The following is a 17,801-nucleotide window of genomic DNA, read 5'->3' on the forward strand; positions in this document are numbered from 1 at the left end:
TTTTTCTTCTGCATCTGTCCAGAGCTAGTCAGATTTCTAACACTCCATTCAAGCACTGTGGCCTTGGGACATTATTTCCCTAACCCAACCCAAACCCACACAGCAGAGCAGGGGAGGCTCGTGGCTCCCTGTGCTCAGATGTGCCTGAGGGGTCACAGGTCTCACCTTGACCTCTGCTTTCCCCAGATTCCACCTTTTCCAGTTTCCAGGAGTGAGCTCCCCCCTACCAGGACTGAGTTTATTATGGTGACTGGTAGTGCTCTGGTATCCTCTGCTGCACATCTCTCCTTGTCCTTGTCTCAGCACACATTTCACTTTCAAAAACCACACTCAGCTCATCAGACAGGAGGCAACAACCCCAACACAAACTCCTCCTCCTCCTCTGGCTCGTCCAAGACAACTCTCTCCTGGCAATGTCATGAAGCTTAAGGGTGATGATGGCCCTGGTGATATCAGACTTAGAGCAAGGGAGGAGAATTTGGGGATGGTGCAGAGCAGAACCCATGGATTGTATGAAATGGCATAAGGGATGTTTCATGGGAAGGGGAAAGGGAGGGACCAGGGGAGGAAAAAGCACAGGAAGGCAGAAGGAAAAGAGAAAATGTTCTGGTGGTGTGTGGGCAGTGGTAGATAGGCTTGCCAGCCTCAGCAGCATGTTTCAGCACTGCAGGCTGTCCTAGACCCTCAGTAAATCTCTCTTCTGTGCAGTGGTGCTCCCTGTTCAGAGCTGCCTGCGTGAGAGTGGGGAAGATTTTGGTGGTTCACAAGAGGAAAAGGATAAGGAAACTGTAAGGATAAGGATAAGGAAAGCCTACACCCATTGTACTTTCCAGGGAAAGGTGTGAGACATTTTGTAATTCTACAACCCATCATTTTCTGGTGTTGGCCCTGAAGAGTGAGAGATCTGGGTTTGGTTTTGTTTGGTTTGGGCCTGAAGTAGAAGTACAGTGGTGTCATTTTTGGTGCTGGGTTAGAAACCAAAACTCTTCTTCTGGCCTGAATAATGAAATCCTGGAGAAGGGGAATAAGATTTCTCCTTGTAAAGACTGAATTTGATCTTTCTAGTACAATCACCAGCTAGATCTCTTCACAATATAAGGGGGAATCTCTCAGCTCCTCTGACACTTCCCTCAAAAAGTGAAAAAAAACACTCAAAAACACTCACATGGCTTCCTTGGAGCAGTCTGGGCTCTCAGATCTGTCAGCTGCAGATCAAAAGACTCCTAAAGAGGCTCATTACATGAAAACACTCCATAGCTGCAGGTCCAGCTCAGTTTTACCTAAGATAACAAAATAGATAACTTGACTCCCAACCAGATCTTTTGTATATGCCATATTTCCAGGGGATAAACATACAAGATTTCTCTCTGCACTGCTCCTGAGACAAAAGACAGAATCCCCCTCAAAGAAAATATTCACTTTCCATCAGGTAATTTTTCTGGTGCATGCCTTCATTCACTCTGGAGAAGGAGGTTTCTGATGTGACAGATCAATAATTTTCAGGTTATGAAAACCTTTCAAAAAGAAATCAAGTGAAATGTTAGGTAACAATTCTACTTTTCCACTACCTTCCTCCCAGCTATTGAAAAACCAAGATCATGCTATGCAGCCCAGACTCAGTTATCTGTAGTTATCAAATATCCCTGTCCCAACACCCTACCTGGCAGAAAAAAACACAGTTTAAGCTGTTTCTGTGCTTCCACCATCACTTATTTCCACCTCAATTGTGCAAGTCAAGCAGAGACAAAAGGAAGAAGCCACAAGATGAACTAAGACAAGTCCAAATCTACCCCCTAGATCTGTGGAACCAAGACTTTGAAAAGCAGAAAAAAATCCCAGGGTATCACATTTGAAACTCTAATTCCAATAAGCAATTTTTTTTGTTGTTTTTTTTGGTTTTTTTTTGTTTTACTGCCTGGTTCCTGTAAACAGCACTGATTTGCAGAGCTGCTGTGAGCTATTGGCACTGTGGATTTAATTGGTACATGCAGTTCCATCCCATATCCCACAGAGTTCTCTGGAGCACTGCCTCTTCTGTAAGTTTTTTTAAGAAATGCTGTTAATATCCTCTGATCATTTCACACCTCTCTTATAATACAGAGTGCAGAAGTATCCATGGTTTCGATTTCTCAAGCTGCTTCACACACACTCAGATAACACATTTAAATTTTCTGTCACCCACTCCTAATCCATCTCAAAAAGCCTGGGGGTGGGGTTTGAGGATGAGGAAATCGATTCCCTGCCCGTTTGAGGCGCACACACTCTGAAACACAAACAATTGATGTGAGGAACCAGTACTTCTCAAAGGAACTCAGAATCAGCAGCTAAAATGTTGAGTGTTAGCGAGAGTAAATGCTGCTCTTGGCTTCATCTGATTTCTTGGAGACAGTTCTGATGCTTCCCAGAACCAGCACCCCAGGCCACCAAACAGCTTTAGCTACATCATTAGTGGGGAAATCAATCAGAACTTTGCAACTCTTTAACCACTGGATCACCAGTGCCAACTGGCTGCTTTCCTTTGCTAATTCACAGGATTCCTTCTAGTGATGTGGAATTATATCAAGAGGTTCTAAGCATATTTTGACTGCTTTAAACTAAAATCTAAATTACCTCCATTGCAGCAGTTCTGCTCTCTTATTAATTAGTTCCACCACCTAATAGTTATGATGAGTAAAGACTTGAGGTACATGCTAAAAAGGATCAAAAGGAAACATATAAACCTTAAGCTGTATAAATATATGGGGGGAAATGTTGCATCAGCATCAAACTTTAGCTTCAGAAATATCCTTTGTCTTCATTTAAACCAGGTAAGAATTAGTGCCTGGTATTATTACCTAGCATTTTAATAAGAGTACTACTTAATTTTAATTTTCTAAGCTGAAAACTATGCAATATACTTCTATTCAGCAGTTTATGAAGAGGAAGCTCCTCTGGCCTTATTGTTAAGGTGAAACACAGATTATCACCTACATTTCTGCATGTTTCAGCATTTGAAACAGTTAATCAGCCCACTGAGGGGCTGAAATCACTGGATAATGTCTGAAATCTCTGAATAGTTGCATGTTTTGTATTGCACTAGGTTTGTTCTTTTTTCTTTAGTTACTACCAGAGCCATCAAACAACAACAAAAAAAATCTGGGTTTGTTTTCATTTTAATGATGAAAGTAGATGCTTCATTTACTGAAAAGGTTCAATTCATATTTACTATCTGTGCTCTCAGTTTTAACCCTGCTGGAAGCTTTTATTTCAACAGCCCAATGCTGACATGCACAACCTATAGAAAAGTGTAACTGCAAACAGAAATGAATGTCTAAAAATGTAATTAAACATTCTAAATTTAAAAGATCAGCAAAAGTGGCTTTCAGTGCTCTTCTTTGCCCTTTTAATCACACTTTAAAGTTGAAAAGTACCTCCAAAAATCATTGAGTCCAACCTGTGACCAACCACCACCTTGTCAACCAGACTGGAGCTCTGAGTGCTGGGTGCAGTTGTTTTGCGCACAATTCCAGAGATGGTGATTTCACCCTGCTCTGGACAGCCTGTTCCAGTGCTTATCCATCCTTTCCATGAAAAAATTCTTCCTGATGTTCAGCCTGAACCTCCCCTGGTGCAGTTTGAGGCCATTTCCTCTCATCCTGTCCCTTGTTCCCTGGGAGAAGACTCTGATCTCCACCCTCCTCTCAGGGAGCTGAAGACAGCGAGAAGGTCCCCGAGTGTCCTTGTCTCCAACCTGAGCCCCCAGCTCCCTCAGCTGCTCCTCAGGGCACTGACACTGCAGACCCTTCCCCAGTTCCATTCCTTTCTCTGGTCATGAAACAGCTCCTCAAAGTCTTTCTTGCCGTGATGGGCTCGTCATGGATGAACTGGATGCAGCACTCGAGGTGTGGTCTCACCCAGTTCAGAGGGGAAGTCACTGGCCTGGTCCTGCTGGTCACACTACAGCAGCTACAGGCCAGATGCCCGTGGCCTCCTGACGCTCTGGGGCACACTCTGCCTCACGTTCAGCCACAGCATTCCCAGGGCCTTTTCCATCAGGGCAGCGTTCCAGCCCCTCTGCCCGAGCCTGTGCCGCTCCCGGGCACTGCCTGGCCTCGCCTTTCAGCCACTCCCCGGCATTGCCTTACGAACCTTGTCCCTCCACTGACTATGGCTCACCGGCCTGCTCCTCCCTACCCCTCCCTTCCTCGCCTTTCCTCCCATGCCTTGATTTCCTTCCCTTGCCTCGCTGTACCAATCCCTCCCTTGCCAGCCTGTTCCGTGCCTTGTTTATCTGACCCTTCCTGCCCTCGCCTGGAGGTACCCGGACCCTCGGGAAGGACTCTGCCCTCGCCTGGAGGTACCCGGACCCGCGGGAAGGGCTCTGCCCTCGCCTGGAGGTACCCGGACCCGCGGGAAGCACTCCCTCCTGGCCTCGCCGTCCGGCCCTCGCCGTCCCCTCCCGAGCACCCCCGGCTCCCGTCGGCCGCTCCCCACAGACTCCAAGCCCCGCCCACCCGGACAGAAGCAGAGCCCGACTCCGCCAATCCGAGCCCGCCTTTCTCTGCGTCGTCCAATCACAGCCGCCCTTTCAATCTGGCCGCCGTCCCGCCAAGCTCCGCCCGCTCAGCCACGGCCCCGTCCCTCAGCCTGGCCCCGCCCTCCCTTTCGCCAGAGGCGCCGCTCCAGGAGACGGCGGAGCCGCAGCCTCACTGCGGCAGCCCGCGGCACGTGCTTCTGGGGCCGGGAAGGGCCGGCGGGGACTCCCCGTTCAGGTCCCGGCTGGGAGTTCTCCCCGGGGAAGGAGGGGACGGCGGGGAGAGGGCGGGGCCGGCTCCCGCGGCGGTGGAGGCAGGGCCTGAGGGGAGAGCGGAGCACAGGGAAATGAGCGGGGCGGGAACAGGCGGGCCGGGATTGGCTGGGTCGGGCATGCCCTGTGGCTGTGATTGGCTGCGCCGGCATGCCCTGTGGCTGTGATTGGGCCGCGCTGTGCCGGCAGGAGGCTATAAATGCGGTGCACAGGCACGGGCTGCTGCCAGTGCGGCAGCGCAGACCCGGCTGGAGGCGGGAGCAGCAGCTCCGGCCCAAAAGCGCCCTAAGAACCTTTCACAGAGCTCCCGTCGGCGCACGGGCAAGGGAGGAGTTGGCAAGGTCTGACAAAGGAGGCCTTGCATACCCCGTCCTTGCCTTAATTTTCCTTCCCTTGCCTTGTTCTGCCTCTACCTCATTGCTCCACCTTTTCCTAGTCTTTTCTTACCTTGCTTTCCCAGCCACGCCCCTGTCTTATCCTTTTATGCACAGAAAAGATGTATTGTTTCTTTATTCATGTCTAACCCTTGTTTAGGGAGCCACAAAAAACTTTGTTTTTAAAAACTGACCTGTTCTGGAGATATCAGGCAAAATGTGTGGCTCAGCAGCAAAGGGGGTGAGCCACCCACAGCAGATTGGGGGTTGTGTCACACCGTGACTGGGAGGTCACTCACGGAGCCCCACCTGGCTGTCACAGGGGTTGGCAGCACCAGGGGCACCCAGAGGGAGGAGGGAACATTATGGCTGCAGAAACATCCACAATGACCTTTAAAGAACAGCTTCAGCTTAACGAGGCAGGTGAGCAAATCCCTGCCCCGAGCAGCAAGCAGAGACAGGAGACACAGCAGGGGACAGACAGATTTATTATGTTTCTGGGAGCAGCGCCATTACATTTTGCTGGGGATAAGGTCACCCCCCTGCAGCCAGAGCAGAGAGATGGGCTGGGATGGTTATTCAAAGCGACGGGAACAAGAAGCTGCAGCCAAACCCCCGGGATCTGCTGCCAACACGGGGCTCCATGGGTCGCAGCGGCAGACGTGCGGCCAGCATCTGCCAGAGCCACTTCCACAACATCTTTCCAGCAACATTCTCAAGGGCCAGGGCATGGCACAGGAGTCAGTGCAGCCTCTTGGCTCCCACCAGGGAAGGAAAGGCTTAAGACAAGAATAAATACAGCTTTCAAAGTCACCCTGACACCCCACCCACTGCTGCACAGCCTGGTGAAGGCATTTACAGAAGATCCGTCATCCGGAATCCAGCAAAGGAGCAGAGGCATCCGAAGGGGTTAACACTGACTCGTTCGTATCCTGATCTCCTCCACCAGGCTCTCCCTTCGAACATTGACCTACACAGGGGAGCAAAAAGTTCCTTCAGTACAACTCCAGCAGCTTGACACGTCACCACAGTCGTGGCCCTGTGCCTCAGGAGGTCACACCAAGGTGCCACCAGTCTCTCTACTGGGATCCAGTGGGCTGCAGCAGCCACAGAGCTGAACCTGAAAGAGCGGCACACACCAGCAACCCCAATAAACCCTCTCCTGCATAATGGTTTGTGAGAAAGGAACCAATAGGAAAGTGTGGGAAGAGCACCTAAGTTACTGATCTATGCAGTGATCTTAGCCACAGATTCCAGTGTTCCCTGTTTTGGGAATCTGTCCTGAGGTAACAGGCACAGAGCAACCCTGCAGTTCAGGGTTAACCAAGTTCTGTTCAGTCTCACTCATTCCAAGAGTGCCACTGAATCACCCCTCCATGCTCCAGGCTCCTGAACTGAGAGTTCAAGGGGCCCACGTGATAGGGAACTCCCCAGAGCTGGACACAACAGCACTTCATGACTCCAGGGAGCTGCATGGGGCAAGGAACTGGAATATGGGGTGTTATAGAACTTGCTGGAAACACCACTGGGCCTGGAGCGCTGGTTTGGGCTGGGCTGAAGGGTCACAAAGCCAACCCCCCATGCCACAGGCCGTACCTCCTCCCTGGTTGCCACGATCCGCAGCTTGACGACTCCATCTTTGAGTTCCTGCTCACCCACAATGGCGACAAGAGGGATGCCTGTCTCCTCACAGTACTGCAGCTGATTCAGCAGCTTGGGGTTCTTCTTGTACAGCATCTCTGCCTGGGACAAAGCCAGAGCACAAATCATCAAACTGGGATGTTTCACTGGACCCCTTCAAACAGGCACTGCTGGGTCAGTCTGGTGACTGAGAGGTTGTGTGGTGGGGACAGGATGGACTCCTCGAGAAGGCTGGGCACCAGCTTCAACAAGGTCTTCCAGTTACAGGGCTAACCAAGTCCTGCTGTCCAGCCCTTCCTGGAGAGCCCATGATTTGGGACACTGCGAAGAGGAAGGCTCCATTCAGGAAGGCAGTCTGCTCCCCACCTGCTTCCTGTAACTCCTTCCCAAAGCAAAGCCAGACCTGGTGCATTCCCAGACAGTAAACCAGGCAGCTCTTGGCTTTGCCATCACCCAGTGATACCTTGATCCCAGCATCCCACAGTTCGGAGATGAGCTTCAGTCGCTCTTCAAGGAGCTTCTTTTGGGCAGAGGCCACCAGCACCTGTGTCTCTGTTGTCCTGATCTTTTCCTCAGAGGCCTAGAGAGGGGACAGGACTCAGAAGATGCCACAGACACACCAAGACACCTGAGATTCTATGAGCAGGATGGGTCACCACTCAGCTCCATCAATCTAGCACTGAAGAGGACTGGGCTCAGAGGGATTAACAGCCTTAACTCAGAGTCAGAGAGGTCCCACAGATCCCATCCTAGAGCAGAATCAACTGTCCATGATCTGTGCTTAATACAGTCTCCCTCCTGTTTCTCCGTACCCAAGGGCCTCCTAAATATCTGCTCCAAGCAGCTCAGAAGCAACACAACCAGAAGAGCTCTACAGCTGAGGTTCTAACTATGGGTTAAACAGCAGCAAGCTGAATGCTCCACCAACCCCTGTGGCAGATGTTGGATACTCCATGTGGCATTTCCCTGCTGCCTTGCTGAAGGGAGAAGCCTTTAAAAGGTCACCTGCAAAGGAACAAACCTGGCCAGGACTGGAGGTGGTGGAGGAGGAATTCAGTTTCTATTTAGAAATTCCAGTTGTGTCTGGCTGCCAAGAGAGAACTAACACCAGACTTCTGGGGGAAGGGAAGATATAGCCCATTTTGTACATTTTACAAAGACTTATTTAACACCCATTGATTGGGATGCAGAACGGTACAACTTTGAGGAGAGGGAAGAGGAAAAAGCTATCTAGGAAACCCCTAGAGGCACTGCAGTTCCTGCCCTGGAACATGTGATACCTGTCTGGTCTCTGCAGTGCCACAGGCAGGACAAATAGATGTGTGAGGCTGCTGCCTCCCCTGCAGAACAATGCTGCCTCACTAAGGAGGATGTGGGCTCATGTGGACGCCTAATGCAGTGGGAAACACTAAGGTACCTGCCCCTGCTGAGGATTAAAGTGCCCCCACCAGCTGCAGCTGGAGAAGCCATGTCTAAGGGCTGTGGGAAGAAGGGTCTTGTCTTCAGTGGGAGCCCCAGATACCATCTGCCAGGCCAGAGAGAATTGGAGGTTATATCCTGGTTCTGATTCCTGGTGCAGAGCACAGCACTGGCCTGGCTGGCTTCTCCAAAGGCTGAGGCAAGGAACACTCACTTCAGCATCTGCTGGAGTGGGGGATTAACCATGCTTAGCTGGCACCTACCTCCAGTCTCTGTTCCAGGATGGAGAAGATGCGCTCGATGCCGATGCTGACCCCCACACAGGGCACCTTGCGGCCCTTGGCATCAAACATGCCCACCAGCCCGTCATAGCGGCCGCCCCCAGCCACGCTCCCAACGCTGACCGGCTCCTCCACGTGCTCGTTCTCCTGCTGCAGCAGCACAGCCTCAAAGATCACCCCCGTGTAATAGTCCAGGCCCCGCGCCAGGCTCAGGTCGAAGGAGATCTGCAGGGCACAAGGGCGGCCCCGTCACCGCCTGCTCGCCAGGGCCCACCCGGGCAGCCCCCTCCTGCCCCCACACCTCCTCACCTTCCCTGTGATGCCAAACAGCGTCAGGTACTCAAACAGCAGCTTCATGTCCCCCAGCCCTTCCTTGGCCACCTTGTTCTGGGACAGCTTTGGGTCCTGGAGAAGCTGCTCGATCAGGTCCAGCCCACCTGCGGGGACCAGCCATGCCTCAGGTGTGCCAGGGCAGCGGCGCCCGGCACCGTGGCCCCGGCCAGCCGGGTCTGTGCCCTGCACCTTCCACCCCCAGCCCAGAACAAGGCCAAGGGCAGCACCCCGTGGTGCTCACCGTGGAGCTGGACATACTCCCCGATGCGATCCGCAGCCTCGGGAGAGAGCCCCTTCTCTCCCACCATCTCACTCCTCACTTCTTCCCATGGCACCTGTGGGGGGAGAGAAGGGCATCAATTGCTGCACCAGGGACATGGGCTCTCCTCTGCATTGCAGAATCCCATCATCATGGTTAGAAGATGCATGAGCGAAGTAGCACCTCTCAGAGGGCAGTCATGTGTGCATAACTCCATTTCTTGTACCTCTGCACAGTCTGTTTGTATCCCAACCCTATAAAAACACTTTTACTTTGATTTCTGGCTAGAATCAAATATCAGCACTATATAACCACCAAGTCTGAGACCCATCTTGCTGTTGTGGTTTCCCTGGTTAGGCACTTAGTCATAAACACCACTCAGGAAAGTGTTGCTGGTCATGCGATCACCTGGAAAGGTGTGAGGTATTGGTTGGGTAAGGGAAAAAACCCAGTGGAAGCATAATATGCTGCCATCTTCCCACTGACCACGAGTCAGAGAACCAGAGTCCTGATCACATCCAGCTGCACTGAGATAAATCACAAGGAAATTATCCCATCAGAAAGAAGTCCAGTGCTCCCTTCCCATTTTTCTTTTCCACACGTACACAGCCCCAAACCCCAAACTTTGGTCATGCCTCTGCAATGGATCTCTGCTAACAGGGAGTGAGACCTCCTCCAGCTGCCTTCATTTGACCATCTGATGAGTCCTCCATAGGAAAAGGCAGTTCACCCTTCAACAAAGAACCATGACCACATGCGAGGAGACACAAGCTGCTGTTTTTAATATGCCCTAGCCTAATTTTGTGCAGGTTTTCATGAGCCTGGTTCATAAGCACCAACACTTTGAGCAGGTGAAGATTTGGGATATTGAACTTCCTATGTGAAGACCGTTTTTCCCCTCTCACCTTTCTTTTTATCAGGACCTCATGGGATAGTGGATAACAAAACAGAGGATCCATTCTTCCTAAGTGAATGCTGTGCCCTGCATGTATCCCCTCCAGGGAAAGGTGGGAACAACTCGGTGCTTATCAGTGTTTTCCAGCCAATTCTCATGGACCATGGTTCATTCACTGAGACCCCAGCAGCAGCAGATGCAGCCTGGGGCTCCAGCCCTTACCTTATCCAGCTTGTCAACGCTGGAGCAGATGGTTCGGAATTTGCTGTCCGGGACCCCACTAACTGCAAACATCCCATCAAGGATGCGCCGGTCGTTGACCTGGGGGAAAGGGAGCAGCACATCAGCAATTATCAACTCAAGCAGCTGCTTCAGCCATGTCCTACTTCATTCCCCTGTAGTTTGAAGCATGGAAGAGAATATGAGACATCTGTCAAGGGGTTTTTTTTTGCTATTTGTAATTTCTGTTTCCCATTCTTGGGGAGCTGAGCTTCCCAGTGCAGACCAATAGCACAATTGACATCTACCAAGCCTGGGCAGAGCCATCACATTTCCTTCTAGAGCCACACACACCTCCACCCAACAGAGGAAAAAAACCCATCAGGGCGTAAGAGTCCCCTCATGCAGACATGTAAAAACAGCTCAGGAACGGACCACAGCCAAGAAGAGGAATTCAGAGTATTACCCTACAATTCCAGCAGAAGAGAAAAGGGACATCTGATTAGGTTAAATCCTCAGTGAGGATTTATTTTTAATGATAGTATAGTGAATTATATAGCTTAATTATGCTCTGTAAGAGCACATAGTTAAGGCCAAAGACTCAGGTGGATTCAACATTTCCATGGGTAGTGAGAACATCTACAATTAGTCAGAAACAAAGAAACTGCACAGGAATTTGGAATCCTCCAGCATCAACATGAACCAGAAAGTGCCTTGTGGGAGACAAGAATAACCACAGGCAGGTTATTCTGTTGCTTCCCACTGCAGGAGCATCTTCATCCTCAAAGGCACCACTTTCACCGCTGCCCAAACACCCTGTTCCTTCATCTCACCCAGACAGGTTCAAGGGGAAGTACCTGGCCCCTGCTCCATGGGGCTGCAACAGGAACACAACATCCAGCCTACAGTGCCCAGGAATGGCCCAGCTCCAGGTCCCTCATAGATCCTACTGCCCTACTGTGCATCCAGCACTCCTACCCCCTGCTCTACTGCACCTGTGCACCTTTCCCATCCTGCCTCACCTACACATTGAGCACCATCTGCTGCCATCCCAAGGGAACAGAGGTGTCTGCAAGCAAATAGCAAGCTCAGCCTACAGTAGGGCACAACTCTTGGTCTAGAAAATGCTTCCGCTCTAAAAAGGACTTGGTAGAAAGGCAGGAGTCTGCAGGCAATACCACACACTGAGCAGATGCTCCTGCTGAGGAGACATTGGCAGCTGGGATAAGGGCAGGAATCCTGGACCAGAGCCTATTTTACTGCAGACAGTGAATATGACAATCACCTCCTTAGATAGATATTAGGAATAAATGTTTTTCGATAGAGGTGGTCAGACCCTGGCACAGGTTGTCCAGAGAAGCTGTGACTGCCCCACTCCTGCAAGTGTTCAGGACCAGGCTGGACACGGCTTGGAGCAACGTGGGATGGTGGAAGGTGTCCCTGCCCATGGCAGTGTAATGGAACTGGATTATATTTAAGGTCCCTTCCAAACCAGACCATTCTGTCATTCTAGCTGACTGCTGGAATTTTGCAAGGGACTGTGATGAGTTCTGGAGAGAACACTGTCAGCTGCAGCCTCAGGAAAACTCCTGTCATTCCCAGGTCAAAGCAAACCCAAGTGGAGGTCCTATATTGAACACAAGAGGAAGCACATTTGTTTCCAGGCAGAGAGGAGGGACAAACTTCTAAGTCAAGCCTTAGAGTGGGAGCTACTGTGTAAAACCACAGAACAATGACCACTGCTTCCCACTGTGGCACAGAGAACCCACCCAGTCTCACCTTGATGACAAAGTCCCCAAGCTGCAGGTCACTCAGGATCTCGTGCACGATCTTCAGGCACTCGGCATCGGGAATCATCGGGTCAAACTGCCCGGCAATGTCGAAGTCCTGGGGGCACAGGAAAAGGCAGTGAGCAATTCAGCACCACAGCACAGCTGCAGAGAAACAGCTTTGACTGCTGGTAACAGCAGTTTGTATACAAAACCCAACAGAACTGGGATGTGAGGGAGCGCTATCCCTTACAGAGGCAATCCAGAAGGGACAGGATGTGGGTTAGGACCTCTACCATGGAAGGCAGCAGTGCTCTCATGTCCACTGCATTTCAAAGAGTTTGTACACTGCAGTTGCTGTGTGACACTCTGAAACAGAGATCCTCAAAAAAACAACAAAAAGGAGGAGCAGTAGTAAATAAACAGAACAAAGGAACCAGAAAGAAGAGGAAAACTTACTTCTCATTTGCTATGACCTAAATGCCAAATGTTTCGCCTTGATTCTTAAGATGCATTTTTAATACACATGCCAATCAAGTTAATGATTAGGGAAGGCAAGAGAAGCAAAGAGTTTCAACTGCTAAGACAGAAAAAGAAACCCTGAGTTGTCCCCACCAGAGATCACCACATGAACTAGCACATAGAAGAACCAAAGCCCAACATCAAGCTGCTTTAATAGGCTGGTATCCCGATTGGAAACATCAGTGTTCAGAGAGAAATAAAACACAGAGGCAACAAGAGAGCCCTTCTTCAACTCCTGTTTAGGAATCCCCAAATGCAAAGTCTTCAGTGAGATTTTGGGTTCAGGAATAATTTTCATTATGTGGATATATTTCAATGGGGCTTCACCAAGCTCTCAAAATAAACTGGGGCATTGGAGGAAGAGATGGGATCACATAGTTAATTCCTAATCAGCAGAGTGCAAAAAGGGCTGATGCAATCCCTGGGAAAGTTGGGTGAGGAAGTACAGGAAGTGTACAGGAAGTCAGGAAAGTGCCAATATTGCTGTAAATGGCACAGATGAAATCTCACTGAAAAAAAAAAACAGGGGCTGGTGAATTACACTGAAGAAAAGCTGCAGGAAAAGGTTCTAGGCTGAGAAAAGAATGAAAAGATATCCAAGGAGAAAAGGTAACAAAGGTAACAGAGCATGATTTATGTAGCCTAAGGAGGGGAAGATTTCTCTAAACATTTCCCAAATGTTTACCTGGGAAAGGAGAAGAATACATATCAGAGGATGATAGCTATTACTTTAAGAGCTGAACTCTTTAAACGAGAGGAAGGAAACAATCAGATACAAATAAATTTAGCCTGGATATTAGAAGACCATTTCCAGCTATCCTAGGAGTGAGATCTTGGAGTAAATGAAACAGGAGGCAATGACCCCAAGTCATCTGGAAACAGGAATCACCAAGCCAAAGTTGGAAGGTATTCCCAGGGGTTGTATAATGAAGTAGGAATATTCTCAAACAAAAGAAATTGTTTGCAATACGAGTCCCTGGGGACTGTGTCAGTAGAGCAGAGCAAAGCTGTTCCTTAGGGCTACTACGACAGAGCCATGAAGGAAATTGCTTTGTTACTTGTTCTGTAATTTGGCCTCTGGGTTTTCCCTTCCTTTGAAGTTAAAATTGACCAAACATAGAAGGGAAGTACCTATGCTACCGCCTTGCCTGGTTGGTATGTCCGGCTAACACACCCAGAGTTGAACTGTTGCCAGATTTGGGTCAGAAGGAAATTCTTCCCCACCACCCATCCAGCAACGGATGTGGGATGGAGCAAGGAGCTGCCCTCCCACACAGTGCAAAGGAGGTGATACCTGGGGGCTCTGTGACAAAGTTCCACACCACGCCAGCACCGTGTCACACCCACTCTCCCACTCCCCAGTTGTTTTTCACACTCATAAGGACACACTAAGGAGAAGATGAGTGGATCCTTCAGAGCTTTCCACAGGCACAGGGAAGGGTAACTCAGTGTTATTTTGACAGTGCTACGTGTCCACAGGCGCTGCCCAGCCCACAGCCTGTCCCAGCAGTGTCCCTGCCCGCAGCCACACTCACACACTGGTAGAACTCGCGGTAGCGGCCCCTGGTCATGGCCGGGTTGTCCCTCCTGTACACCTTGGCAATGTGGTAGCGCTTGATGTTGGTGATCTTGTTCATGGCCAGGTAGCGAGCAAAGGGCACCTGAGACAGAGTTAAGGATGGCAACGAGAAGGGATCATTCCCCCAGTTATCAGTCACAGGCAGCACTGGGTCCTCACTGCCTCCCACCCAGCACCCCAGGGGCAAAGGACTGCCAAGAGACAGCTGGACTTATCCCAGCTCCCCAAGGTCCCCACACACGCTGCTGAAGTGTCCCTTCAGGCTTCTTCCAGCAGCACCTTAGGCTGGATCTCAGTGTCACATGGGCTGTGTACTGCAGCAGCCTGCTCTGGGAACCCTGCCTGGGAGAAACCACACTCAGTACAGATCTTCTGTACTTCCACAGACTTGGGCATGAAGCTGTGTCAGGGCAGGGTTAGGCTAGATGTCAGGAAAAGGCTCTTCCCCCAGAGTGTTGTTGGGCACAGGCTCCCCAAGGAAGTGGTAGTGGCACCAGACCTGAGAGAGCTCAAGGAGCATTTGGAAAATGCACTCAGGCACTTGGCTGGAATGTCCTGTGCAGGGTCAGGAGTTGCACTTAATGATCCTTGGGATCAGCTCAGGATATTCCATGACTCTAAGCATTCCTTCACCAAACAGAAGCAATGCACAGTGAATAACTGAGCAAGGATTCTGCACTACTGAACCACACTGCCTGCTCATGCTCTCCCTGTCAGTTTGGGGTCCCTCCTCCCACTCAGGACAGTGCTGCCCCAAAAGGAGGACTGCCAAGGCCCCTCAGCACCAGCTGTGGCAGGATACTGTCAGGTCATAGCGCAGGGACAGCAGCTCTCCTCCCTGATCCTTTAGATCATAGATGAGCTTCGAGTCTTCACCATATTTCCCTGTCAGTGTCTCCTGCAACAAAACAACACACAAACAAACAGCATCTTCAGTGACAGGGATCAGCCCTAGAGCACACAGAAAACAAGGAGAGAAAGGAAGAATGCCTAGGAACAGAAGGAAACTCAGCCCTCAACACTCTGAGCTGCAGGATCCTCAGCAGCTCAGCCAACCTGCTGTGTCCTCACCCACCTTCAGCTCGAACACCGGCGTGTCGATGACTTCGGCCCCGTGGCGCTTGAAGCAGGAGATGATGGCTTTGAAGGCCCTCTCACGGATGGCCATTTCCTTGGGGCCGAAATCCCGAGTGCCCTGGCATGAGGGAACACAAGGAGCAAAGCACACTTTGGGTTAGAGGCATGGCATGAGAAAGATGCTGCCATACTGCTAACAAAGCCAGAGAGATCAGGTCCAGACACCAGATATTGGTCAACAGCACTAAAAACGTTGAAAAACATCAGGACACAGCTCAGACAGAGTCTGCCATGGTCTGCAGAGTGAAACCTAAGTCAGGAGTTTCACAGTACAGGAAGCAAAGGAGATAAAACAGATCCAGCAGTCAGAATTCAGTGCTTTCAAGCCTGACAGTGCAACCAGGACCTGTCCTCACCTCTGATTCAGACCTATTAGCCAGACCCCTGCCCAGTGAGCCACCCCAAAGGTGGAAACAGAGGACAGACATGCTCTGAAACTGTGCAACAACCATCAGCTCTACAATTGCCAAACAGAGAGAAAAATCATCTTTCAAAATGCAACACCTGTGAAATGTCTGTCTACAATTCACAGGGCCATGCACCCTTTCCATTTCTTTGGTGTCAAGGATCACTGAATTACTTCAATGACCACCTTCATGCTCTCAGTAACATAAAAATCATTGTTATTAGCTAGACCTCCAACTTCCACTTTATAAAACCAGTTAGGCAGAAGGAAGCACCCCCACCCACAGATCACTCAGGTGGCCTTCAGCTGCCATTGACAAGCCTGAGATGGGCTGGAAACTCAACTGAGCTGCAAAATCCCCTTCTCCGCACTTCTAAACAGTAAAATATCCTTTCACTTTTCAGGCATCACACCACAATTACATTCAACAAAACATATCATAAAGAAAACAGACAAAGGACAGTTTTGAGACTTTTAAGTATTGGGAATAAATTCTTCCCTGTGAGGTTGCCCAGAGAAGCTGTGGCTGCCTCATCTCTAGAAGTGTCCCAGGCCAGGCTGGATGGGGCTTGGAGCAACTTGGGACAGTGGAAGCCATGGCAGGGGGTGGAACAAGATGAGCTTTAAGGTCCTTCCAACCCAAACCACTCCATGTGTCTATGATTTCCTGTGTCAGTGGCATCACCGTAGCCTGGTTTGTTAATGAACAGATTCATAACTGTCTCCACACCACAGCACGGAAGCAGGTGGTCTCTGATCAACTGCCAGTGATGAAACTTTATTTCATTTAGGTTTACAAAGTATTTCAGCAGAAATTGCATTGTGGACACTATTCTTAGGAGCCTGGAGGCTGAAAAACTACCTGTAAAGGAAGGGTCCTTCCACAAGAGGACACAGAAATTCCAGCAGCTGTTCAGTAAATGAGCCCCTCAGACCAAGGACAGATATGAGCCCTCTCACACTGGGCAGCTACAATACAGATTGATTAGAAGGGAATTTTCTGACCACACCAGCAGTGGTTGGAATGTCACAGAAGCACCCAGAAGTCTCTAAGGTGGTGGGTATCTGGGTTGAATGCTGTCAGGGAATGCTTTCATCCCTCTCCCCCTTGCTGCTAAAAGTGAAAGTGGAAACAGAAACAGTGCGGACAAAGACAGGTGTGGCCATGCTGGACTTTGGCTCACAGAAGTGTAGGGGGTGCTGGCTGTGTGTCTGGGGGAGCACATGGATAGAGGCACAGGAGTGGGGAGTTACCTTTGGGGTCTTCAGCACAAACTTGTGTTTCCCCTCATCTGTCCCCAGCTGCGCCTTCATCTCAAGCAGCTTTGCCACTTCCTTTGCAATCTGGGGATGGATCAAGGAGGGAGCTGGGGATAAGACTGCCCACCAGGCCCAGCCACTGCCTTCCCCAGTACCTTCAACCTCAGCATTCCCAGCGCCCTGGACTCCACAACCTCAACACACCCACTATTCCTGGTTTCTCAGCAACCAGAGGGACATGCCCTGCTCCTCTCCAGTACTTCCCACTTCTCATACAAGCACCCCTATCTCAGCAACACAAACACCCCCACCATTCCCTGACTCCCACAACCTCCATTACCATCCACAGCTATCTCTCCATTCCTATCCCCACCACCACGAACTCCTGCTACACACACCAGCATTAGCTGTTTCCAGCATCCTCCTCCCAGTCCTAACTCTCCCAAGCATCCTTCCATTCAATCGAACACCGCTATCAGCAGCTCCCACCAGGAGTCTCCCCTGCACCCTCAGCCCTGCCACTTCCCAGCCCTGCACTGCCACCCTTCTCGACCCCTCTCTTCCCAATGCCGCCAGCCCTGGCCCAGTAACCCCCACATCAGTAACCCCCTCACCAGTAGCCCCTAGCCCAGTACTCCCAGTTCTCCACCCACCGCCCCGCAGCCTCTCCCAGCACCGGCGCCCGCAGCTCCCCCAAGCCCCTCCTGCCCATTCCAACACCGCCGGCGCCCCCGTTCCCATTCCCCGCCGCTCCCAGCCATACTGCTGCTCCCCCGGCACCCCATTCCCAGGAACACCCGAGCCCCCGCACCTCGTCAGCATCGGCCTTGTCCTGTTTGAGCCTCCGCACGGTCTCCGCCTGGGCCCGCACCGCCGCCTCCTCCGCCATGCCGAGGCCGCGCATGCGCAACGCCCGCGCCG

The 17,801-nt window shown here is 50.8% G+C and overlaps 1 protein-coding gene across 1 annotated transcript; it reads right to left on the bottom strand.

The window, feature by feature from the left end:
- Window positions 1-5,630: 5,630 nt before the first annotated feature.
- Window positions 5,631-17,785, bottom strand: HARS1 (histidyl-tRNA synthetase 1). The gene is made up of 13 exons (XM_041488049.1): window positions 17,692-17,785; window positions 16,875-16,964; window positions 15,153-15,272; window positions 14,880-14,975; window positions 14,034-14,159; window positions 11,987-12,094; window positions 10,211-10,309; window positions 9,076-9,169; window positions 8,811-8,938; window positions 8,484-8,726; window positions 7,265-7,381; window positions 6,757-6,903; window positions 5,631-6,130 (listed from the first exon to the last, which is right to left on the bottom strand). Exons 1-13 carry the CDS (start codon window positions 17,782-17,784, stop codon window positions 6,071-6,073), a joined length of 1,521 nt encoding a protein of 506 aa, XP_041343983.1. The 5' UTR covers window position 17,785; the 3' UTR covers window positions 5,631-6,070.
- Window positions 17,786-17,801: the final 16 nt, after the last annotated feature.

Source organism: Pyrgilauda ruficollis, unplaced genomic scaffold (assembly GCF_017590135.1).
Source record: "Pyrgilauda ruficollis isolate IOZ18807 unplaced genomic scaffold, ASM1759013v1 scaffold86, whole genome shotgun sequence".
NCBI classification, from domain to species: Eukaryota; Metazoa; Chordata; class Aves; order Passeriformes; family Passeridae; genus Pyrgilauda; species Pyrgilauda ruficollis.